The sequence below is a fragment of the Periophthalmus magnuspinnatus genome, chromosome 5 (genome assembly GCF_009829125.3).
Source record: "Periophthalmus magnuspinnatus isolate fPerMag1 chromosome 5, fPerMag1.2.pri, whole genome shotgun sequence".
Taxonomy (NCBI): Eukaryota; Metazoa; Chordata; class Actinopteri; order Gobiiformes; family Gobiidae; genus Periophthalmus; species Periophthalmus magnuspinnatus.
Window position 1 is genome coordinate 22,435,689 of NC_047130.1, and position 27,210 is coordinate 22,462,898.

Below are 27,210 nucleotides of genomic sequence, written 5' to 3' on the forward strand. Positions count from 1 at the left end.
CAAACATTAGAGTGTGTGACCTTTTTTTTTTTTGGTGGCAAATTTTTTTTCTGTCAGGCATTTTATAGAGATTTTGTACTGCAAACTATAGCTTTCCTGGAGAAAAAGGGACCACACAAATACACTTTGCAGACAAATATGGACACAGGTTTTAGATACTAACAGTAGCGGTCATAGACTTTTACACACACCTTATTCCACCCTACCCACTTTTGCAGTAAAAGCGACTAAACCCTGCTTTCTTTGTGGTGGCACTTCCGGTTAAATGTGAATTCCATTAATTTCAATGGAGAATTTGGGGAAAGTTTTGCAGCAAAAATCCGATATAATGTAGGTTGATTTGTGTAAAATGTTCAATGTTCATGTTCACCGACTCAACACTGCACCAGCTAATTTACTGTCAAGATCGTCAGCCCCATGCAAAATAATACAAACGGAATGACTATGGCAGGTAACGACACGGTAACTTCTGGAATAAGGTGAATAGCTCCCAAACTTTTCAAGCCCTGGATCTCCAAATGAACTATTCAACTGCCTTGTGACCCTTGTGTTACCGGAAGCAGTTTCACCAAAATATATATTGTTTTAAACCAAAGTCTTGAGTGGTCTAAGTTTTAGTTTATGCTTAAACTTGTCTTGCTGTTCACGTTTTACTGTTAAATACATTCCGCTACAGCTTACAGTTCCACACGTTCCATATGCAGTGTGTTAAACATGCTCTAATCCTCACTTCTCCAACTCTGAAACTTGTCCTGACACAGTGACTCTCCAGTGTGGCTCTTTAAACGGTCTGTGGAGGATGGAGGAGGGTGTCTGCGCTAAGACGGCTCATTTGGGATGTTCACAAGAGTATTTGGTTTTGGGGAGATGGAGAAGCTAAGCAGATTATAAAGCACAGTTTTCAATTTATCTCTCACTCGCCCGACGTCCCGTTTGATTGGCTGGGACGTCCTTATCGTGTTTGTACAGGAGCTGAGCAGACAGGACATGCATGTGTCTCTGATGGGGACGGGAGTATATGTGCTAATAAATATACAAATAAACATGGGGTCATTGTTATCTCAAATTTTATGTAGTATTTTCATTTAAAAACAGATATTAAAGGTCCTATGTTGCACGAAATGGACTCTTGTGAGCTGAGTTGTGTTCAGTCTGTGTAATATGAGCTGTTTTAAACATCTCTTCTACTGTCCAGGGAAACTCACTGAAGAAGAATCTGAAAACTGATACTGGACCAATCTGCACTATCTCACACCCACAGACTGTTCTACAAAATGAAGCACATCCACTGTCAGGCCTTATCCACATAAAGTGAATCTAGCAGCATCATGATATTTGGGGCCTGTGTTCAGATCCACAAGAGCTCTCTTCATGAATTAGTCATGGGTTTTGGAGAGTAACTGAGTTCTAGAGGACCAGGTGTGGAACAAAAGGAGCACACTTAAAGGAAGTTGTCCAAGTCATTGAGCCCCATTGAGAGTGACCCGCGCTGGTCCATAATAGGCGTCATTGAAGGAGCTCAAAATGAGGAGAGGGAGAGAGGGAGGGACGGCAGAAGTTGCTGATGTAAAAAAATCTTCATGAGAAAGCATATAAAACCTGCAGACAAGAGGATGCGCCTCTCCCGAAGTCGCTGCCTCTCAGTGGTGGGATGCTGGAGTTGGGGAGGGTCGACTTTGAGGTGACATTGACGCTATGTAGATGAGCGCGAGCATCGTGCGCTCCTTGTTACGTCCCGCTCGCTCCAGCGCAGACGGCGGCAGCTCCTTTCCCGTCTTCTTCTCTGCCCCCTCTCTTTCAGCACCACCGCTTTAAGGACAGCACCTCGCTCTCCGCGCGCACTTTGCCTGTGGATCTTACCGTTTTGTGGCTCGTTCGCTTGTGCAAACTTTAGTTTTTTCATCTAAATCTGAACAGGAATTAACTTTTTAAAACACATTTTCACTGGGAGTAAATCTGGCAGAGAAAAGGACAGCGCTGTAAGTATCTCAAAAAGACGTACATTTTTCTCACGGGCTGAAAGGCGGTGTGTGCCCGGAGTTCACTGAGGAGCAGGAGTGGAATTCTGAAAATTCTTTGGCATTACGCACGGCTGTGCGCAGCGCTTAATGGAAACGAGATGCACAAGATACATTAGGATAATTTCTTCATATTTCAGGTTCTGAGACCAGTTAGCTACCCATAATCTACATTTTTATTATTATTTTTTTTTATTTTTCCAATTACATTTTACGTCCGTAAAAGAATTTAGAAACTCTTTGTGAGTACAAGAAGAATAGTCATAATGTATTGTATTTAGGGATATTTAGTATTCAGAATTGATAGATTTTTTTTTTTTTTTACATCTATCCACAGAGCTTAGATAAATACATAATTTATCCATTACGCATCCAGTAATTCAATGTGGCGCGTAACGCACGTGCGCGTAAAGCTACATAGAAAATGTAAGAAGATAAATGCATAAATTATACACTATTTCCAGATAAACTCGGTCAGAGTAATTAAAATAAAGCGCCCCTAAAACGGTCATTTAGTTCAGACCCAGGCTGAGGCTGTAAAGGCAGTGACTTATGGGTGATTAATGAAACGTCGTGGTCGCGTCTCACTCTAAATGTGTTTAATTGCTCGGCTCTTGTCGCGCGGCAGCGGGAAGTGGGCCATTGAATTTAGAGCAGAATGAATCAAGGACAAGAGCAGCCTCTGAATTCCAGCCGCAGCTTCCACTCGGGCGCTTCACAGTGACTCCTATTGAGCTTTGTGTGGTCCCGGGTTCACCGGTTCACTGCACTCTGCATGAATGAAATATTATAATTTGTTTTTGCTTTGTCCAAATGATTTGATTAAATGCAGCAAACTGGCCTAATCATTATTTAATTAACCACAAATTGTATAATTTGCTATGCTAATTTAGTTAACAAATATGCACAAATATTCGGTAGACGTATTTTACATAATAAAACCTAGTCTTGACAAAGCCTACGGCCTTATCTGCTCTGACGGCTCCTCTCTCGTCCCCAGGGTGATCGTGTCACTCATCTGACCTGAAGTTTCCGGGACGGAGCCGCTGTCACCTCTTCTCTCGAGGTCAGGGCCACTCGCTGTACGCGCACTCTGACCATGGCGACGAACGGAACCAAAGCCGCGGATGGACACGTCTTAACGGAGACCGTGACCGACGCACCGGACGCCACCAACACCAGCAGCACTACGCCAAACGACAAACCGAAAACGCTGGTGGTCAAAGTGCAGAAGACGAAAAAGGATATACCGGAGAGGGAAACATGGGGTGGAAAATTTGACTTTCTGCTCTCTTGTGTGGGATACGCAATCGGACTGGGAAATGTCTGGAGATTTCCGTATTTGTGTGGGAAAAACGGAGGAGGTAATCAGGATTTATTTTTGCCATTTTTTATTTTATTTTTAAAGAAGTGCTATGGTTTTCTCAATTTGATCATGGATAATAGGCCTAAATCCAATTTCGTCTCGTGCGTAATTACGCACAGGCCTTGCTTTTGGAGCGTCTCGATCCATTGTTCCCGTTTAAAATATGTGTGGAACATATACATTGTTCTCTTACCCGCTTGTACCTCTGATCTCTCGTTTAGGGGCCTTCTTGATTCCATACTTTTTGACCCTCATATTTGCTGGCATGCCTTTGTTCTTTCTGGAAACGGCCCTTGGGCAGTACACGTCCATTGGGGGGCTTGGTGTGTGGAAATTGGCCCCTGTGTTCAAAGGTAATGCATGGTTCAGTGTCTTTGAGCTAAATAACACAAATGCCGCATTGTAAAAAAAATACCACATTTTTCAGGTGTGGGTCTGGCAGCTGCTGTCCTTTCCTTTTGGCTCAATATCTATTACATTGTTATCATTTCCTGGGCACTTTACTATCTCTACAACTCCTTCACCACTGTGAGTATGCCATAAATATTACTTCTCTTGTTTAGGAAATCTTTCTCACCACCTTAGTGTCCTTAAAATGTCTGCGTTGTATTTTTGAACATAGTAACCTTTTGTTACACATGGCAGGCGTCTTTTTTTCCCAGAACTTGTTGCATAACAGACATTTATTACTTCCTTTCCCACATAATTAGCGCCTTACAAGAGGTATTGATAAATGCATTTGGCGATGAGGCATTCAGTGGACTAAGAGAGCATGAAATCCCAATGTCCCGAATGAGCATTGTGAACTTGGCCGCTGGACAGACACGCAGAATGGGACCTAGCTGTGGGAGAACGCTTTAGCTAAAAAGGATCTTGATTTTTTTCCTCCTTTTTTCTTAAATTTTAGGAGCTGCCATGGCAGAGCTGTGGCAATCCTTGGAACACAGACCGCTGCTACACCAACTACAGCATTGCGGACACCACTAATCTGACCAGCGCAGTGGTGGAGTTCTGGGAGTAAGATCTCTATAGGCTATTGAGTCCATATATGTATTCAGTGAGGCTGTTTGGGATTCAGGGGTGGGATGATGTCACTCTCTCAGAAGGGAGGCCAGAATTCAGGCATCAATAATAGGTTGTTTTATTTGATAAGTAATGCTCAAAACTCCACAAATGTTGGACCGAATCATTTTTAAAGTCCAAAAGTTCAAATGCAAACATCGTTAATCAGTCAGCCAATGCCAAAAAATGTAAATGTTGTGATATCATTTCCAACCCAGCAACGTGTTTTTTGTGGAGAAATATCAAAAAAAAAAAAGAAAAGTCAAATCAAATATTGGGGCCTAATTCTTTATTTTGGTAACCAGGTCCATTATCCTGCTGTGTTCTTCCAACCACAGCCCAAAATCTGCATATTAATGACCCATCCTCCCCTCCTCACACCCACAATCTCAATCTAAATTCACATGTCTGAAAGTTGTGACGTCATCTGTTAGCCAATTACATTCAACAATACAGGGATAAAATCAGTGAGTCCATGCATGTATTGGTGTGCGTGACTAGCAGTGACTGTTTACAGCTAAAACCTTGGGGTAGTATTGCATAGATGTATTTGTACATGCATGCGTGACACAGCTTATTATATGTCCTAAACCCTCATAGCATGCATTAATGTGCTACTGGCCTGTGCCCGCAGACGTAACATGCACCAGCTGACCGATGGCCTGGAGAAGCCTGGGGAGATCAGGGTGCCTTTGGCAATCACACTGGCCATTGCATGGGTGCTGGTCTACTTCTGCATCTGGAAGGGGGTCAGCTGGACCGGAAAAGTAAGTTTCAGATGAGTGTACATTATGTTGTTTTCAGATTCCAAAATATGTTGAATGGACTGGACTGTTGTGTTGTTGTTCTATGTAAATTGGAATATTGGTTTAAATGGCTTTATAATAGAAAAAAACTGTAGAGCTGATGGTCTGTCTTCATTGTTGAAAAATGTCTAAGAAGCATTTTTGATCCCTATGTATGACCCAAAGTCTGAATTTCTTTGAATAACCCCATGTAAGAACAGAGCTGTGGAGATAGGGGATAGGTGAAAACAGACATTTCAAGAGCAGTCAACCATAAGAGGCAAGATAAAACAGGATGACTCAAACATGCACAAATCAATAGAAATGTAACTCTGAGTAGGCATCTTTATAATATGGTTAAAAGTTCTAATTTAAAATCTGTTTCCTCAAATGACTAAAAACATTGAACACATCCGATCTGCACAGACACAGATGCTGAATGTGTGAGAAATGCTAATAGGCAGTTATGCAATACTGTCCATGTGACGTGAAATGGAAAGTAGGCGGAGCTTCACACATTTTTGCTATGCTACCTATGCTTTTTTTTTTTTTTTTTTTTTTTGTTTGAGCAGTTGCGCAATATTGATGAAATATTTAAACTCTCTGTTCAACTGTTCTGCCCTAAACGAAAACTATTTATTAACTTATGTAATCATGTAAATTTTATATGAATAACACTGATTTGTTTTGATTTAATATTCATTAGTTTGCAATTCTGGGCTGTTTTATAATCCATACCAATTTCAATGCACATTTTTTATCAAAAGAATGTCATTTTAAACACTAAATACTGTTGTGGTTTTATAACAGTTCTGATATACAAAACTATGTGTCCTGTGCATATGGTTTTTGAAGCTTAAATGCTGGTTTATAGTATAATTTAGTATTTAGTTTTTGTGTTTTTTTTTCATAGCCTTGCGGTGAACAAATTGACTACATTTAAAGGAAGCAAATTGCAATCCCTGGAGCTTACGTTTTAGCTGCTGTGCTGATGCTATCTCTTAAATAGTGAATATTTGTCTGTGCTGCTGACGTCCACTGCAGTTTGTGTCGCTCCCATCGTCATTACGAGTCTGCTTTATCTCCCGTGATCTGATTCTCGCTGACTACGATAGCAAATGTGTAAAATTAGTAGTGATAAGGTGAGAACCGTGCAGAGGGAGTTTGCTGAACCCAAGCATAGTGGGGTCAACGTGCCTGGAGGGAGCAGCGGACTAGGTCACTACACCGCGCTACTCAAGCATGAAGCTACACTTTGTCTACTTATTCATGCCTTTGAGTAAAATTGCATCATTTCTTCTCATTATGTCATGTTGTTTGTGTCTGCAGGTTGTGTACTTCTCAGCCACCTACCCTTATTTCATGCTGGCAATCCTGTTCTTTCGCGGTATCACTCTGCCAGGAGCGATAGATGGAATCAGGTTCTACATCACGCCCGAGTTTAGCAAACTTAAGGAGTCTGAGGTAGGTTGATGTTTTCGGTAACGCTTTATAATAACTACTCTCTAGCCTTAACAAAGATGAAAGATTCAAAAAGAACACATAGGTTATTAATACAATATTGATTCAGGGTTAACTAATAATAGGGAGTTAAGGTATTAGTTGCATAGTTTCTAAGTCTGACTCATTCTTAAAGGAGCTGTACCGGATTTTTACTGCATTCAAAGCGTTAAAAACAGAACAAGTTAATTTTAAACGGTTTGCAACAATCCAAAGTTATTCCTCAGTTACCGCATGCATTCCGAGCATCCTAATTATTCACTGCAATGAGTTTATAAGTGCTTTTCACAACTTTCAGAGGCTAGAGCACTCAAAGTAAAGCCAATATCAGCATGCTAATGGCACACTTCCTGTTTCGCAAACAATAAAATGCTCTATAACCAGATGCAGACAGCACACAATGGTCTTATTTTCAACCCATGAGTTCTTGTTTTTACAATATAACTATACTAGGGTAAACCAAATTTTACTTAATTAGATTTAAAAAAAAATTGGGTACGCACCATAGACTGTATAAAGACGTGAACTAAGGGAGTGTGACGTCATCTTAGCGTTCAGATCCAGTCAAATGAAGCTCATCGAGGCAAATTTGGCGCCAAGTTGGATTTTTGGAATTCCGTCCGCGAGTATCATAGCAACCAAAAAGCCAATCTGCAGTGAGGCTGTTGAAGGTAACGCCCCTTTCCCCTGCACTGCTGATTTAGGCTGGGGCAGGCACTTAGCAACACTGTCAATCAAACCTGTTGCTAACGCTAGCGGGAGCAACCTCTGAGAAAAAAGTCACCTGATTTGTCTTTTATTAATGTTCATATCTTGATTTACAGACAAAATTGCGAAATAAAAACACCAGGATCACGTAGAGCGGGTTAATACAAACATTTTAAGACCAAAATCATGAGCCTGACAGCAGCAGTTACAGAGAGAGAGGTTACGGTTTTTTAATGTAAAGTGAAATGGAGCCAGAGTCAATGGAACCAGAAGCGCGCCCATGATCACTTCCTATTTGGAACGCAGTAGCTAGCAGGTTAGCCATGTCCATTTATATATAAACAGTCTCTGGCACAAACCCTTTAAAGTTCTTCAATATGAATTAGTTCTGTCTAGCCTGTCTACAAGATTTTCATAAACAAGCTAATGACATGTCTCCTGTAATAAACTAAGCTCTGTTTTCTAATCCGGCAGGTGTGGTTGGATGCCGCCACTCAGATTTTCTTCTCGTACGGTCTGGGATTAGGCTCGCTGATTGCTCTTGGCAGCTATAATACCTTCAACAACAACGTGTACAGGTGAGCAATCAGAGAAATGATGACATTTAAAGCTGGTGCCAAAATACGCTACAAAATCCTCCCCCTGCAATAACAAACTGACCTTTTTGACTTAGACTTTCCATTTTGACACAAATGACTCATCGAACTGGGATGTTTGGTTATACATTTGGATCATTTGCTTTACCACCCGGGACTAATCTGTCTTAAAAAGGTTATTCTAATTCGATTCTAGATTTATTTACTTAAGTTAGCTCGACATGTAGTCAACAACATTTAATCTTAAAGGGTCCAAATTACATTTACATTACACATTTTCTGATTTATGTTATGTTGTTCTGTTTCATTCACACATGTTTAACACACAAAACCCTGCAGATTTAGATCTTCTCTCAAACTGCTCCACCTTGTGATGTCACATGGTAATACAGGAAGTGCTCCACTGTGTTTTTAAACTCCATACACCTTCGCTAGAATCATTTGGATGATTTCAACCCTGGAATTGCCAATCTCTATGGAAAAAAGGTTTAAAAAAAAATCACAAGATGCAACAAAGCATTTTGAACTTTGACAGACAATAACAAAGTTTTGCTCAGACATGTGTGAATGAAATAAAACACAACTCCAGGTCTGTTTTTGAGGAGGTAACAGCATTATAACATGACTTAAAGCTCACAACAGTCAATTTTGCATAATATAGGACCTTTAATGTTGACTACTTGAGCACCACTATTACAAACAAATGTATTAGACGTGGATGAGTGAACTTGAGAGACTTTATTTGGTGTTCCAGGCCAAAACTACGATAAATGGAAAGAGGAGCGTCTGACATAAGACTTTAAACTCTAAAATACACTGACTAGACTAGATTGGGGGCACATTATCTGCATTTTTCATCTGTAAATGTCAGTTACACTTCTGGGATCCTACCAATGTGAGCAAAGAAATATATATTTGAATGAGCTTTCTTTGTCGACCAATTAATTAAGTTTAGTTTTCTATTCCTGCCACACCGAGCACACAGAATTTATTCCAGATGACTCCTGTTCAGTTTAAGTCTCACAATGCGGTGTTGCTGGTGGTTTTCAGATATTTTCAGATGCAATATGCGGTGAAGTCGCTCTCTCAGATGGAACAAAATGATTATTGTTTGAAGAAATATCCAAAAAACCCATATCTTTAACCTGACCTTATTTATTATATCATTGTATATTAGTTATAATCTCACTGTACCTCTTCAACTTCACTAATTATACCCAAATTCAACATGAAAACCCAAATTCACACTCAAAAACATAACCGTCAGATGTAAAAATAACCCCATTGGAGGCTTAACGCATTCAGAGTCTCGTGCTGGATTCAAAATGGCGTCCGTCTCCCCGTCTCTCCCCCTCCCCTCCCCCCCTGCCCTTCACCAATGTGTGACTGACTGATAAGACGTTGATACCGCGGTAACAATGGCGGCTTGTGTCCCCTACAGAGACTCGGTCATTGTGTGCTGCATCAACTCCTTCACCAGCATGTTCGCCGGCTTTGTCATCTTCTCCATTGTGGGCTTCATGTCCCACGTGACGAAGAAAGACATTGCAGATGTGGCCGCCTCAGGTAATAGCAATCGATGTTCGACGCAATAGGAGCGCGAGGAAGTAAGGAAGTGGATGGATGTTGTTGGATGAGCGCAAAGAATTATGGGATATAAGGGGATGTTGATGTTGTAAAATAAGGTTATGTGAGGTTTTTTAGGTTCAAGCTTTTAAAGTGTTTTTTAATAAAGCCTGAAGAAAAACCCGAACGCTAACTCTTAACACTTAATAGGCTCTGTGCACAGCAGCGCCCGGCAACCTCACTCTCAGCGTAATAGATATTAAAAGAACACCACGAACTGAAGTATTTTACATATAAAAAAGTGGGTATTCTTTATTTTAATTAATATGAATTTTAAACGCTAAAGTCTTTGTGTATTAAGGCTAATTAAAGTGATTTTTTACATAAAATTTGAAAGAAATTACACCAAAAAAGAGCAGTTCCTATTGATAGTTATAGGCTTAGATGTATTATTATAAACATGACAACCACAATCATAGAGTTACAGTTTAATCGCAGTTTATACACTATAAAAATGTGATACTGTGTAAAATTTAAGTATATACGTAAACAGTATAACAGCAAAAAAATAGTCATCTGGTTTCATTGCGTGTTATCAGGCTTTATTACAGTTATTCAGAACTGAGTGAAATAAATCCAAGATGTCTGAGGAATTGCAGAGACAATAATATAATAATAATAATAATGAGTAAAACATCATTAAACGTGATTAATATGAAGCTACTCGTCCCACAACCATAGCAAAACCACTGATCTTCATCTATTGTCTGTAAATGGCTGAATATTGTAACCCGTCCCTTGCGTAGGTCCTGGCTTGGCGTTCTTGGCGTACCCTGAGGCTGTCACCCAGCTGCCCATCTCCCCTCTGTGGGCCATCCTGTTCTTCTCTATGCTGCTCATGTTGGGGATTGACAGTCAGGTAATAACCATTTGTGTCATGGGGGGAAAAATGATCTGTGTTTTTTTTTTTTTTTTACCGTGTTCCAAAAGCTTTTATCCTCCCAATCCCATCATTTTGGTTTTGGGGCGTTTACATTTAAGTTCAATACTGGAAGCAACAGAGCACAGTCTATATTCTTTATAACATGTAACCACACAACAAAGACATATATTTGAATAATACAGTGCTATATCACATTGTACTGTATGTGTGGTATTTTATTATCCATACACCTTTTTGAATCTTAACTTAAGTACACTCTAATATTACTTAAGTGGTTAGTTTTCGATATGTTTTAATGGTAAACACTCACATTTTAATATAGCGTTTTCCACCTTCAAGGCTCACACATTCATACACTCTCAAATCTCTACGAACTGAGCCACCATCGCCCACAATGATTATCTTTATTTTTAATTGTATATTTTGTATTCTCTTGCTGTTCTTGTACTTTGCATGTTTCTCTTATGTTGCGTTATCTTATTTCATCTTAAACAGTTTATTTATTTGAACTTAATTGCTCATGACAAACGTTCACATCCATAATTCTTCCAAAAGCAAACGTGAATCACATGCGTTTGTTTATCTCGTGTCACATAACTGTACTATTTTCTTGTAGTTCTGCACAGTGGAGGGCTTCATCACTGCTCTGGTGGATGAGTTTCCTCGAGTGCTCAGAAAACGCAGAGAAATCTTCATCGCTGTGGTCTGCCTCATTTCCTACATCATCGGACTGTCCAATATCACACAGGTACACGCTAATGGCGCTTACATGGCTCATACATAAACTATTTCACTATTAAACGTTTCTATATAACAGTGGAGGTTACTTAAAAGAATGGATAGACATTAATTTACATGTGTGACTTTGTAGCATTGTCCAGTGAGACAGAGGAGAGAGAGAGTGCATTTACAGTAGATTAATGGCTTGAGAGGCAAAAGTGGAAAAACATTCTTCCTGGTTAATTTGATGACATTGGTAAAAAATACAACGTCGACACAATTGATTGATTTATACCATACTTTTCCTCCTACTTGAGAAATATAATTTATAGTGTAATAGTGCTCTTGGTAAAAGTACAATTTCTTTAAATCTTTCAATCTTTAATCTGTCGATCTTGCATTTATTCAGTTAGAGGAAATTGTCAATAAAGACTTTAAAGTTCCTACATTATGCAAAGTTGACTTTTGTGAGCTTTAAGTCATGTTATAATGTTGATACCTACTCAAAAACAGACCTGGAGTTGTTTTTTGTTTTGTTAACCCTGCATTATTAGTCTGTCTACAGCTCCAAAGCTCAAAACGCTCTGTTCCACTTTGTGATGTCATGAAGTGGTAGTTTTCAAGTTAGCAGCTCCTTTTATTATTTGTTCTGTAAAGATTGGTGTTTCCAGGGCTCTGATTATACATATGATTCTAGTGAATGTGTGTGGAGTTTAAAACACAGTGGAGCACTTCCTGTATTGCCACATGATGACATCACAAGATGGGATGGAATGTTTTCTGTTTGAGAGAAAAACTCACCTTAAATATGCAGGGTGTTTGTGTTGAACGTGTGTGAATGAAACAAAACACAACTCCAGGTGTGTCTTACTTTAAGCGTTGACATATGTAACTTGGCCTGTTAGCATCATCCGTGTGTCTCCATGGAGATAGATATGTTTTATGTCACATTGTGGAACATAATAAATCTGATGTTATGTCCAGACAGTTACCTTGGAGCGTTGGTCTTATGTAACACTATGAAAGGCCATTTTCTGAGCTGTTATGTCATTCAGGCCAGTGTTACAGTAGAACCATTATCTCCTCTCCCTCTCATTTTGATTGACATAGATTCACTTAATCTGTCATAGAAACCTGCTGAAAACTAGGTCTTTAGTGTAGTACTTACTAAGCTCATTATGTTATTAGGCCATAATTCAGTGTGCTAATATTATATCATCATTTCTTCGATAGGCCTACATAAAGTCTAGTGCAATACATTTTCTACAGCTATTTTCAGGCTCTTTCTGTCAGATGTTTTTATAAATTATATTCAGCTTTGTTCATCTGTTTAGTGGTAGATTTATTCCGGGTATTGAAAAAAGTCATAGCATTACATCTAAACAAATTATTGTGCAGGTCTGTGCACTGATTGTAACCGCTGCGGGATAGGGCCTTTGCAGAGGTCTGTAGTATAGTTACTGGTAAATCCTGCTTGTTTTTGACGAATCTTCGAATTTAATCTGGCTGTTGTACCATGGAATGACACAGGGTCTTTACACCTTTCCAATTGCTCTTAAAGATACAGTATGTAGCTTTTCTAGTGCAGGGCATAGACTGCTAGCTCTTCTGGCTCCATCAACTCTGGCTTCAATTCACTTTCTATTGAAAAACTGTCGCCCCTCTCTCTGTAACTGCTACTGTCAGGCTCATCGTTTTGGTCTTAAAATGTCCATATTTCCTCGCTCTACATGATCCTGGTGTTTTTATTTTGCAATTGTGTCCGTGCTCTTTGGTTGCTATGATACTCAGGGTTGAAATTCCAAATATGGACCTCTCCAAATTCGCTCTTATAACTGCTCTAGCCTTGATGAGCTTCATTTGACTGGAGCTGAACGCTGTGGGTGACGTCACACTCACTCCACAGTCCACTTACAGTCTGTGGTGCAGGGTCCATTTCCTGCTTATCTGCACATTTAGGCAACAACATCCTAAAAAAGTACATAGTGCCTCTGTAATAAACCAACATATTACTTAGTTTGTTAGTTTTCCTTGAACACACTTGCGTATTTCTTTTAATTCCACTAAGATTTGAGTCTTAAAGTCCACTGAATGCTTCCATGGGTTTCAGAATGACAAAAAAATTAGGACCACTCCCATAGCGACAATCAACAATTTCAAACAAACTATCTTTTTAATGTGGAAAAATATTGAAAATTTCACGTATGACTGAAACCACCATAAACCTACAATAGCGGTCTATGAGCCAGCAGTTACATAAGCATGTAGGCCAAGGTCATAGTTGTCCTGGCACAGCGACGCAGCTAATCTAAACCCTGCTGCAGGCCATAGGAAGGAGATCACAGAAGATGCACTCGCCACACTGCCTTTCAACTCATCCATATAATAACAGGAGGAGCAGGCTTCATCAGCTCATTAGGATAAGTCTGTACGATTTATACAGTTTCCAACAGTTCACGTTATCTGAAATCAAGACTTAAACAGAGATAGACGTGGGTTTTATTAAATGGAACTTATGCGTTTAGGCTGTAATCACACGTGTCCAGTTTGAGTCCTGTAAAAGACTTTGATGAGTGCGTTTAACAGGACACTGCACATTTATCCAATCCATTATTTAAAATCTCACGATGCAATATTTGTTCTTGAGGTTTTGATAGTAAAATGACTTAGATTTGAAGTATAACGCAGTGCTTTGATATCATTTGGGCCAGTTCAGAATGAGGTCTGAGGGTTGCATAGTTTGGGCAGTGGTGAAGAGGTAAAGATGAAATGGAGAGACTAAAGAGGCTGGTGGTTCTGCTGCTACGGTAGATTTGGAGCTGATAAATGAAAGAGCAGTTTGAAAGAGGGGGAGAGAGTGCGTTCATATGAGTGGATCGAGAGGTAATCAGTTTAGAAACAAAAGTGTGGCTGGCCGTCATTGTAAATCTTCCTGGTCTTGTGTGTTGCTTAATATAATTCTGCCATTTTTAAATTTTTTGTGTATCTTTTCTTGTGTCTGATCTGTGCAGGGAGGGCTGTACGTTTTCAAACTGTTCGATTACTACTCGGCCAGTGGAATGTCTCTGCTCTTCCTCGTCTTCTTTGAGTGCATTTCAATCTCATGGTTTTATGGTGAGTTTTATGTGGATTTTGAGCATCTCTTAAACTGTTTTTATCTAGTTTCTATTGCTAGTATTGTAAGCATTTTCCGCTTTGCAACTGCAGGTGTGAACAAGTTCTATGACAACATTGAGGAGATGATCGGGTATCGGCCCTGTCTTTGGTGGAAGGCCTGCTGGTGCATCTTCACGCCTCTCATTGTAGCCGTAAGTGTCACATTTATTATTATTATTATTATTCATTTTCATTGAGGCCAAACCAAACACATGGTCCACACTCATACCTAGCACAATGGACCTAACTATTAAAATACTACTAAGGAATATAAGGAAATGACTTATCAGAACCTTGTCAGAACTGAAGAAGCCTCTTGGATGAGTGGCAAAGCAGAATTAAATTTGCCTAAGCCATATGGTCCAGGAAAAAAAAAAAAAAAAAAAAAAAAAAAAAAGACATAAATCTCAAAAATCTAAAACAAATATATAATAATAATAATAATAATAATAACAATAACAATAACAATAACAATAACAATAATAATAATAATAATAATAATAATAAACCATTTGCATGCTCTAATTGAATCTCTTGCTCTTGTGCAGGGCGTGTTCTTGTTCAGTGCGGTTCAGATGGTTCCTCTCACCATGGGGGACTATGTGTTCCCAGCCTGGGGACAGGGAGTGGGCTGGTTCATGGCCATGTCCTCCATGATCCTCATCCCTGGATACATGGGCTATATGTTCCTCAACCTCAAGGGCACGTACAAAGAGGTAAGAAGCATTATATTAACCTGGAATGTGATACGCACTTTTGTATGGCCTTTTTTTTTTTTTTTTATAAGAATGATGTTATTTTAGCTTTATTATCTTTTAGAATGTACTAGTCAAGCTCGCCCCGTTGCTGGAGATCACAACATTCTATAAGTCAGTGATATTTAATATAGATGGACGGTAGTGGTGGAAGAAGTATTCAGTTTTGTTACTTAAGAAAAAGTACAGATACTGGAGAAAAATATACTCAATTAAAAGTAAAAGAATCACATGAAAAAATCTACTTAAAGTACCTGTTTAAAAAGATTTCCCCAAAATATGCACAAATATACATTCTGTGCATATTTTATATACAAGATTTGTGCTGAATTTTGTTCAGTAGAAACAACTGAATCATTGTTTTGGTTTGTTTTTTCTAGTTGCTTTTATTTGTATAATTTTGTTAGGTCAAATTATGAACTTGATCAAAAATATAGTGGAGTAGAAAGTACAAATACCCTAGTAAAAGCAAAAAAGTATCCACTTTAAAATGTATTTAAGCAAAGTACAGATACTTAAAATGTATACATAAGTACAGTACTTTGTTGCATTTCACCACTGATGGGTGAGCAGCTAAAATAAATAATGGTAAAATAGAGACTTGTGTTGTACACTGGTTCTAAGGTCGAATCAATGACCATATCCTCACTGTGGTCTACCCCCTGTGTGCGAGTACGACATCATCCCATTACAGAATCTGAAAACCACAGGAAATCTGTAGTAGTCGGAGAAATGTACCGTGTATATAGTCCTTCATAGTTTGCAGATTTCAGCGTCTCTATCAGTCTACAGAGCAAAGTTGTGGGTTCAATTTCCCTGCTTACCTATACTCTCACACTCACTATACAAGTATGAACAGCATATAGGTGATCTCTTGGAAATGTCAGAGATCCCTGCAGTTATTGTTTTTAGAGTTATTTCAACAACACCCCTTTGTGTACTTTGTGTCTATACATTATTTTAAGTATTTAGAACATACATACATACTTTGCTGTATGCTGGGGTACTTTACATTAAACTATAACATACAGTATACAGTAACCTCATAAAATGCCCTGTTTAACACGAAATACCAAAGCTAAATCCATAAATTATGCTTTCATTTTCCCGATTACTGCCATTGCTTTGAAGTCCTTGTCCTACAAAGTTATCTTTCTTGCACAGACAATATTCCCACAGTAACCCTTCATAACATCTCCATTATGCGTTTAACATTAAGAGCGACTTGATTTTATGGAATAAGCGTCTCCTATACGCGCCCATATGACAGATATAGCTGTGGAGGCAGAGGCAGAGTAAATGGGCCATAATTACAGCCGGAGCACAGAGCTGTGTGCCCGATGTGCAGGTGTCAGTTCCTGCTGCGGCGCTCTCCACTGATCGTCTAATTGTAGCAATCAGAGGCTGATTAGGCTGTGACAGATTTAAACCAGAGCCCACAGCAGCATACAGCCCCAGTCCACCTCCTATGTACAGTGCATAATTTATAAAGGAGTCTCAGTGTGCTGGGTCATTTTTGTCAATATAATAGTGCTGCAAGATGTCACATACTAAACATAACTGCTACTTGAAAGCTCGCCGTTAGCAAATCTGGCTGCAGTTAATTAGCTAACATTAGGTTCTCTGCAAATAACAAAATATATTTAAACCAGATTAAAAGGGCCCATATTACGCATTTTTTGTTTATGATATAATGCTGCTTCCTTATCACAAACATGCCTGGAGTTGTGTTTTGTTTCATTCACACACGTTTAACTCACAATCCCTGCATATTTAGGCGGAATTCTTCTTTCAAACAGAAAACACTCTGTTCCACCTTGTGATGTCATGTGGTAATACAGGCAGAGCTCCACTGTGTTTTTAAACTCTAACACCTTCACTAGAATCATTTGGATAATTTCAGGCCTGGAATTGACAATCTCTGTTGAACTAAAGGTAAAATGTAGCTGTTGAAAACTATCACTGTATGACATCACAAGGTGGAAAAGAGCAATTTGGCCTTTGGAGACGTAGACAGACTAATAATACAGGGTTAATGTGTGTGAACCAAACAAAACATAATTCCAGGTAGGCTTTTGAGGAGGTAACAACATTATAACATGGCTACAAAAAACAATTTGCATAGTTACAATTGGCTAATCTTGATGCAATCCTCTGCAAATAATGATAATAATAATGTTCTGAAATGCATGGGATTGTTGTATTAGTTTAGTAGCTCATATTCCAGTTGTCTTTCAAATGTGGGCATGTTTAAAATGTGCATCCTGAACAGAATCCCACTTTAAATCTAATTGTACTGATAAGAGCAGTAGCAATAAGTTATTTTTCCATTGTTCAGTTCCTTTATAATGTACTGTAATAGGAACAATGTGAAATGAAATCACATCATTATTATTTCAGACATATATAGTGCATAATGCCACAGAAGAATATATGTGTATATCCTGTGCATTCATAAGACTTGGGAAAAGCCTGATACCTGTTATACAGAAAAGAATGAGCACAATATTTTACAGTAGAGCTGTTTGATTGGCTGTTGGTCTAAATAACTTGTCAATATTGTCATCAGTGCTGAAAATCTTATACATCTTTGCAATGAAAGCAGAAACCCACCAGAAAATGGTTCAGCTGCTATTTAACTTGTCTCAGCTAAGCCGCTTGTCTCACTGTTTAACCTGGAATATTCCACAGAGTGGCATTAAATCAATCTATTACAAAGACACTTTCAATGAGCAGACTCCCTCTCTACAGATCTGATCTGTATCTTTGCCTTGTGGCATTACCTGCTCGTCTCCATGGAGATGCAGTCACGCAGTGCACCTTTACTGCCATCGAGGCGACAGAAGCTCAGTGGGTAGAGCCCCCAATCCAGAGGTCAGAGAACTGATTCCTGCTCAGGACCAAATTCTGTCATTAGATTACAGACCTGCCTAGTCTGACAGTGGTGTGTGTGAGTGTTGGTGTTGGTCGGAGGGGCCGATGGTGCAGACTGGCAGCCTCACTTCTGTCAGTCTACTCCAGGTCAGCTGTGGATACAATAGTCACCGACCACCACTGAGAGTGAAGTGAGTAATGACTACAGTGTAGTGCTCTGAGAGCCTGTAAAGCACATTACAAATGTTGTTATTATTATTAAAGCACAACATTTATGGTGGCAACTCTGCAGTGTAACCTCTTTTAAAAGTGTATTAAAACAGACAGGTTACTGAAGCTGAAGTGCTGGTGCTGGGAGCGTTCATGCAGCACTGATTTCTAGTATCATCTTTAGCAGCTGTCATTTCATATTTGAGTCATATATCAGGCTCCGTGGACTCATCAAACCATAAATCACACAGTACAGAAGATACAAGTGTAGTGTGTCAGAGTAGGCCCCGGGCGCACCATTTGTCTTCACTGTGTGCAGCTGGTGTTTACGCCTATAGCTTTAACATTTGACAACACACTTTCAGCTGTGACACTGAGATACTGGCGCCGATTTATTTGTATTGGACCACATCTGCACATCGTCACCTAAGAGGACTGGTTCAGAGGACATTTCAAATCAGCAGCTATTGTTTACCATGAGAGGTTTATTCACGTTTGATGGTACTATGTTTTGTTTGGTATGAAGCAGTGTTGTGTTGCAGTCGTATTTGTGGAATAGCAATGCTCCAGTGCAATGTTCATACTTGGGCACTTTTGTGAATCTCAACATTCTGTAGATCCAAATGTGTTATTGTGCACAGATTATAATCTCCAGTTGGGAAAGAGACAAATCGACCACAGTAGACAATGGGTTAGAATGGTCACATTTACAGGACAAGGCAGCAGAGGATTTACCCGTCACTATGTGTGGCATCATTATTGAACATCTTAGATCCAGAATATGTTCTAAAGCATTTCTTCAGATATTTTTTCCTCTCGTGAAGTTCAAATTGAATGTGAGCGTAACTGTACTTTTATGTAATGCACAACAGAAAATGAAGTAACATAATGATTGAAATAAGATCAGTTTCTCTGTTCTGGATTGGCACTAACAAATCCGATATTTACTAAAACAACCTGGGATACAATATTACCTCTATCGTTCCAAGCAGCAAGGTATAATATTTAATTTTGAACTGTTAATTGTCATAGCAACAGTGTTTTCAACCCTACATTCACACAAGTCCTTCTCTTTATTATCTCTTTATCATGCAGCTTTTTGTTAATTTCATATTGTTTTAATTCAAATGACTTTCCCTTCTCAGCGTCTGCGGCAGATGATCAAACCAGTGGTTCTGGCCAAGTCTCAGGAGAACGGCCCGGAGCAGCAGCCGGACCAGAGCCAGAACCCTCCCACTGAAGAGGCCTACATCTAAGCCCCGCCCCCGCCTCTGAAACCACGGCAACACGCTCAGCTTCTGTGATCCAGGTTGGAGCGACCACCAGACTGCCATGTCTGCTTTCATTCACCTACCTCCTGGGGACACGTGAGACCAACCTGATTACAGTATCCATGTGTATTTGTAAAATACAGATCTATAAAAGCTATGAGGAAAAACTAAACTACCCAGCAGAGTTGTTATGTGATATTATCAATTTTATTATGCAAAAAGTCTTAGGAATGAAAATGTGACTTAGGAAATTACTGTATATTCAAACTATAATTTAAAGTTGGAGGCCCATTCAATAGTATTGTGCTACTTTAAGGATATTAACCTACTAAACTATATTTACTGTACAAAGAAACTGTATGGTTGCATTTGCTTGTTCATGAGATAAACTCTTTACAATGAATGCAGTGTAATATATGAAGAAATTAAAGGGAAATTTGATACAGAAAATTTTATGGGAATGTGCAAAAGGTATAGGCCAAATCTGCCCTGGTGTGAGGTTTATCATTCAGTCAGAAAGATGTTTACCGACTTTGGAGAAGCACAAGTAGAAGCACAGTGAGTGTTTTTGTCTTTTTAAACCTGTGACAGCAGCAAAAATACCTTTTAGAGAGGTCACAACAACAAACAGCAAAACACAGCGATCCTCTATAACAATTGTGTCAAAAATATCATGCAAAATTCAAAATTCTGGGGTAAAACCTTTTGGAAATTTGACAGAACTGATATTAAATACAAAATCACTTGGGTTTTCTTTGTCTTTGCCATTTCGGTGTTATGGTTCACATCCTCAAGAGCCTATGCTGCATTTATTGGACTTAAAATTCAACTTTTTCAAATGCAAAAGGAGAAACAACAAAACAATGTGATTAAACGTTTGTAAGCTAGGGCGTGCAGACTTAGACTCTTTCCATATAACGACTTTGGCTTTATCCAATCACAGATAAGCAAGAACATCATCAATTTGCATTTTGTTGTTGCGACTTGCCTTTAGGTCCATGTGGTTATTACATAGCGAGAGACTGTTATATTCTTTCTTTGTTTTTCTAAAGAATCTTTGTACGTTGTCCGAATCTTTTTTGTAGAACCATTTGTAGCTCATTTTGTATGTGAGCATGACAAGGACCAAAATTATAACATGAACAAAATGAATCAAACCCCCGATCCTCCCCTCTTCACAACAGGGTTCCTTCATTTACAAGCACAAATTCAACGATCTTCTGTGCTTATCGCCTATAAGAATCAACGACATCTGCATGGGGCTCGAGCAGGTTAGGTTAGTTTCAGGGTTGCATGAAGTTAATTGTAGCACACTCGACTATAAAGCTATAAAATATTACATATGAGGAATAGAAGGAGGTTTTAGTATGGCTGGGAAAAACTACAAAGCTGCCGCATTACAGTCAGGAATTTAACTGTTTAGTAAATATGGACAGTAGAAGAAAAGTGGACCACGGGAGCGGGTTTTGTACAGCGATTTATTGTAGACCTATATATACTTCTTTTAAACGTTTTTCAGTCAACGATTTTACAAAACAGTTGTGCATGATTAGTGAGTAACATGTGAAATCAGCGTATTTTCTTGCCAAGTTGCGCAAAAACGTCCTCTATCACGACACGCTAAAGCTCAGCGCGACGCAAGACTGGCTTATTGTGACTAGATTCTTGCCTGAGATAGGTGTACGATGGTCGTTTTGGGTCATTTGCGATGGAGGCCGCTTTGTTTCCGTACTTACGTGGCTCTAACTGTTACTACTTATGTCATTTTTCGAGGTTATTTCGGAAAATAAACACTGAATTTGGAGTTTCAGGAAAAGTCATTAACCAGCCAAGTAAAAATAGATCAGGCTCACTGTTGTAACGTGTTGTGCGATGCTCGCTAGGGCTAATTTTGTCTGATATGCTCGCTTACATTTCTGCCACGACTAAATTACAATGACTGTTAGCCACATATGCTACATTGTGCTAGCTCTACTGTCCACGGTGCAATGTTTACAACTCACTTTCATTGAATACCAGTATCATTATTTAGGTTACTCAGGTGCAGAGGCGTTCAAAGTTTGATGTTAGCGTTGTGAGCTAATGTCTGAGGGTGCGAACAGCTCATTTTATTGGTTGGATGGGTCATTCAAGATGGAGATTTCTTCGCTTCGAACTGAAACGTTGTGGCTGTAACTATAGCTGTTGTAGCATTGCCAATGAACTCGCTGAAAAAACGTGAAAAATAAGGGCTTGTGGCTCAATGAACAGAGCATTACCCCTTAACTAGAAGATCCCTGGTTCAAGCTGAGATCTGGGTTGTGTATCTTCATCATAATTACGAGAGTTGTAGTTTACAAATAGTGTCGTCATTGTTGAGTTTTTTATAATCATCCTTTGGTCCGACGTCTTCTTCTACTGTCTATGTGCGTAGTCCATGTCTCAGGAACAAAGGTGGAAGTGACCAAACTGTATACACTAAATCTACAATTATTACATTTTAAAAAGCACACCAAACATTAAAAAACCTAGTACTTATCACGAGTTTACTAAATCGCTTATCAAACTCTTTATGATGCTAACGTTTGACATCACTTTTACAGACAGCTCAGTATCTCAAAACATTGACAACAGGCCAATAGAATGTTGCCAGATGCTACACGCAGGGCCAACACCACTAAACTCCCCCGTAAAGGGAACTGAAAAACCTATTAAGACATATCAAGAAAGAAGTAGAGAGTTACTATTACTACAAGACAGAGCTCAAAATTACATGGATTTTGTGGCAGCTCTTTGCGACAAGAAACTGGACTTTTATGTGAAATTTAAAGTGTGCAATGACCAAGGTTGCTGGGTGAATTTTTGTATAGTGACCATTCTGCAGTTTCTCTTTGAACGATGTTGTAAAACTGGACTGTGTATTACATGTACTTGTGAATGTCCGTACCACCTGAAATCATCTTATTATATTTTCTTTTGTCTAAATGTTTGAACAAAAGTGATTTTATTTGCTCTTTACTGCAATAATACAATTTCAGACACTAAAGCACATATCTCTATCAAGTATGAAGTATATAATAACCATAGAGTAATAATAAAGAGGATGATTATAATAATAATGTAATAGAGATGTCTAGTCAGAGCATATTGTTTTGTATATTTCTAGCTGTTTCTTGGGCCTAATGTAAAATATTCTATGTAAAAAATATAATAAATGTCTTTAGATGGTGTTCTATGAAAAAGCATGATTGCAATATATGTTATCTGCAAAAATAAAGACTTATAGATTATATCATTGTGTCATTGTGTTATTATTGAAATGAACTGATGGTAGGTTCATGATTATTGTGTGTTAATAATACAGAGAGTTTACATCACAAATCATGTGTTCAATCATTACATATATATGATATTTAGTGTATAATATAAATGTATTTGTGAGTTTCAGCTTCCTGTTACAGCATTTAGTGTAACATTTTGTTGACTTTTCACCATTTAAAAGATAGAGTTTAGAAAGTTTTTAATTGGTAATTGCCATGGTAACGGTCCTTATTTTTATCATTTTGAAACCCATAGGTCGGATAGGTGACAGAATGGGTGCTTTCATGCTTAGACAAACATCATATTAAAATTAGACTTAACCTGGACTAAACCTGGACTAAACCTGGACTAAACCTGGACTAAACCTGGACTAAACCTGGACTAAACCTGGACTAAACCTGGACTAAACCTGGACTAAACCTGTGTGTTCACTCTTGTCCGTGTTGCTGAGTCCTTGTTTGAGCCGTGTTTAGTCCAGATGTAGACCTGGTGTAGTCCTCTTTTAGTTGTAGTTTATTCCTGGTCTTGTCTAAATGTAGTGTTGTGTTTAGTCCCATGTGCATGTGTGAGAGATCCCTCCATGAGGATTATCATGTGAACATGTGAACACCCAGTGGTGGCATGTGGTAGTCACACATTTATCCAAAGGCAGTGTTTGGCATTTACTAAAATCTGTGTGAGCAAACTCCAATTATTTTTGATAATTATTTCTGAAGATGCTTGATGTTGCATAATCCAGTGATCTAAACCGCTGCAGAGGCTCGATTCACTGCTCCAATAATTTGAATGTCTCTCCCAACTCTTCAACTTAATAGTTCTAGGGTGAAAAACATATTTGAGTATACTGTAAGTTGTTATCTGCTGTACTAGTTAAATAACATTATTATATCATACAAAGAAATTATGACATTTAATTAATAAATATGTATTTTATTCAAGTTTTACTTCTTACATTTTGCATATTGATCTTTTCTATTGATCAATTTCATCCATCTTACCTGTTCACAAACTGTTTACAGGCTGTGTTTGATATGAATGGTCCCTGTGGGGCCTGATGCATAGTTTCTGATCATATGATTATCAGCCTGGGTAACAGCAGTAACAGCAATACAATAGGCTACAGTAGACTTTAGCAGTAGTAGACTTTAGAAATAGTAGACCTTAGCAGTAGTAGACTTTAGAAATAGTAGACTTTAGAAATAGTAGACTTTAGCAGTAGTAGACTTTAGCAGTAGTAGACTTTAGAAATAGTAGACTTTAGAAATAGTAGACTTTAGCAGTAGTAGACTTTAGAAATAGTAGACTTTAGCAGTAGTAGACTTTAGAAATAGTAGACTTTAGCAGTAGTAGACTTTAGCAGTAGTAGATCTAAGCAGTAGTACGCTATAGGAGTAGTAGACGTTCGCAGTAGTACACATTAGTAGTACTAGCGTTATCATGTGTGAAAGAGAGGACCCAGCTGAGCCTCTGAAGTGGCCTGTGTCACCACCAGCACATGCACTGGTCACATCTGCTCTGCATAAATCAGCAGAGGCTGCGAGGGTCATTCAACTGAGATAATTACAATCACAATATGGCACTCATTTCAAATAGGACGCATAAAAGTTGCTCCTGGAAAACCCGTTTCCTGGATTTTTTATGCTTTTTGGACACTCAGAGAAAATTAAAATTGCATTACTCAAGTCCCTGTATCAAATATGTAACCACGAGTAAGAAAAACACTGTCCAGGGTAGTTGCTACTCATGGTTCTCATTCAAACACACACACATTCATACACCAGTGTACACAGACACGGTGTGCAAAGTGTGTTAGGTGTCTTACCCAAGGGCACAACAACAGTATTCATCTGTGGCAGCCGAAATCACACCGCCAACTTATGGGCCAGCCTGACTGCTCTACAAATGATGTTTATGTTGCCCTAAAATATTCACAAACGTAGTTATTTTCAGCACTGACCTTAAAGAACACATGCTTTTGTCTGCTGTATAGTTATAATCTGTGACGTCTGTGAATCATCATTTTATTTTTTTGACAGTTTAAATCACAATATTAATCTAAAACTACTTAATAAAATAAACAAGTCAGCTCTCTTCCGGTTAAAAACTGCAACGCTGATTTCTGCCTGCTTAGTTAGCTTACAGAAACTTCTAAATTAGGTGTTTGCAGCTTACCGAATTGGGTCACACCACAATAGCGTGTTCATTTTTGCACAGTCAGTCAATCAACCAATATTCCTTCCCCATGTCAATTAGTTCTCACTGGCCAAATCCAACACATTTTCAGTTTGCGTTATTTCATGCTCATGCTAGTTTCTTCATTGTAAATGTTTAACAAAATGCTATGCTCACCAAAATACATATAAGAGCCGCTCTGTTTACCAGCTCCCATGGTCTACTCCACTATCACTAATACAGCTTTGGAGATTTTCCCAAGAGATGCCCCCTTTGCGTTTAGGCTCTGACTCTATATCTTTGTGCAGAGGGTTGGATGGTGACACCGTGATTCCCTTTTGCCCCGGCTGCAGATATCCTGATATCAGTTCTCTGCAGACCGACACGCATGCACGCACACACGCACACATACGCACACATACTAGCTGCTCTTATCACTGATGGCCACATGCAGGATTACAGGCCCGGGTGCATTGACAAAGCATTAATACACACATTTAATTACCGCAGCTACAAATATGCCAACCACTGCCTCACCATTCAGACAGCAATATACACTGTAATGGTAGAAACGCAGTCATGGACATACTGTATGCGCTATACGTTACACCAATCAAGATTTGAGTGTTAGTTAGTGTGTTTAGTATGTTAATATGAAGGCCAAATCAGGTATTATGTGGGACACACCTAAACCGGGTATATTCCAGGCCTGGCTACACTTAGAAGTACACACTAGAAGTAAAACAAGCAAAACTCAACTATATCCAAACCAGGACTAAATCTGCGCTAAGCCAGGACTAATTCAGCTCTCTACTTGTATTAAGTACATATACTATACCTCAAAATCAATACCAGGTGGTCATTGTTCATTGTTCAATTCGCACTGTGAAATCGTGAAGGAAGAGATTGCAGACCAGGTAGAGAGTTGAAAGAAGTTTATCTGATCAGATGAATGAAGTTACAGACAGCAGGCACATGCGTTGCGTTTCAGAGGAGTTTTCCAGTACTTAAAACCTTTTCAAGGTACTATCTATAGAAGGCAGGTCTTATAAGGACTTAACTAATTTTACATACTGTCCGTACAAGGTCACAAAGAAATGTATGGTTAGCTGTTTACAGACAGGTAGAATACGTCACTAAGAGATGCCTGCAGTCACTAAAAAGATGTATTGCTAGGCCTCTTGTCAACCTGAAGAGGAATACCATGCTTTCACACTGCAAATGAAGTCTTGTATTAATCATGTTAGTGGGTGTTTTCTGATAATTGGTGAAGGTGTAGGTAACGGTGACTGCTCGGATCATGCCCCATGTGAGGTACACTCTTCTGAATGCTATAAATGCCCATTGTTACGTTATACTTAATTGCTGTTGTTTAATGACATACAAACACAAATGGTTTTCTTTGTACAGATTTTCACTCTCTATTATCTCAGTTTTTGCTCTCATAAGCTCATGTTTTGTGTGTAGTAGCTGTAGTCTTGATTATTGCAGTTAGATCGCTGGGTTAAGTGCAGTACATGGTCACGTCCGTAGTGCAATGCAAGGTTAAAGTAGATCTCAGGGTTGGCACAAGTCACTTAAGCCCAGACAGGCCCCTAAGCACAACGCACTTTATCGTCTAGGACTTGATGCACTTTAACTGTATATAAGCCCCAGTCAGTAGCTCTTTAGGAGTAGCACTTAGGCTATTTTGGTTTTTCATTTATGTTTGGTTTGAGTTAGCTCACTTTGATTTGGTTGTTTGGTTCTACATTTGCAAACTTGTCTATTTTATCAATTGATGCACCTTTAACTACACGAAAATGGAAAATACTTTTTAAATGACTGTAAAATAAATAAAACCATGTAAATATTTATATCACACAGCCTTTGTTCTTGTTTGTGTCAGGCTAATTTGTGTATTTATTATTAAAAGCGGACGCTAACCTATCTCTCTGTTACACATGACTAACATATTTACATTTGTTTAATATTGATGTAGTTTGGATATGGTTTAGTCCTAATTTGCTGTGTGAATCCTTTCCAGACTAAAATACATTAGCCAGAAATCTAACTAAATCAGAACTAAAAAAAAAAAAAGACTAAACTAAACGTTCACTTAAATCATATCCCAGATCTAAACCAGGCCAGAACCAGACCTTGAGTATAATTATTTACAGCAGTGTGCAGGAGAAGACCACACTGCATCAGCTGATAGACAATGGAGAT

The 27,210-nt window shown here is 38.8% G+C and overlaps 1 protein-coding gene across 1 annotated transcript; it reads left to right on the forward strand.

The window, feature by feature from the left end:
• Positions 1 to 1,680: 1,680 nt before the first annotated feature.
• On the forward strand, positions 1,681 to 22,800 carry slc6a1b (solute carrier family 6 member 1b). Its single transcript, XM_033966117.2, has 15 exons — positions 1,681 to 1,979; positions 3,019 to 3,382; positions 3,606 to 3,737; positions 3,812 to 3,912; positions 4,292 to 4,401; positions 5,081 to 5,213; positions 6,561 to 6,695; positions 7,914 to 8,017; positions 9,477 to 9,601; positions 10,408 to 10,520; positions 11,161 to 11,292; positions 14,276 to 14,378; positions 14,472 to 14,572; positions 14,969 to 15,136; positions 19,405 to 22,800. The coding sequence occupies exons 2-15, from the start codon at positions 3,118 to 3,120 to the stop codon at positions 19,513 to 19,515; spliced, it is 1,833 nt and encodes a 610-aa protein (XP_033822008.1). The 5' UTR covers positions 1,681 to 1,979; positions 3,019 to 3,117; the 3' UTR covers positions 19,516 to 22,800.
• Positions 22,801 to 27,210: the final 4,410 nt, after the last annotated feature.

Bases quoted from the DNA above. Each gene is read 5' to 3' on its own strand.
- slc6a1b (XM_033966117.2), top strand. From the start codon at position 3,118: ATGGCGACGAACGGAACCAAAGCCGCGGATGGACACGTCTTAACGGAG. The intron at 5,214-6,560 runs GTAAGTTTCAGA...TTGTGTCTGCAG, and splicing joins GGGTCAGCTGGACCGGAAAA to GTTGTGTACTTCTCAGCCAC. The intron at 8,018-9,476 runs GTGAGCAATCAG...TGTCCCCTACAG, and splicing joins TTCAACAACAACGTGTACAG to AGACTCGGTCATTGTGTGCT.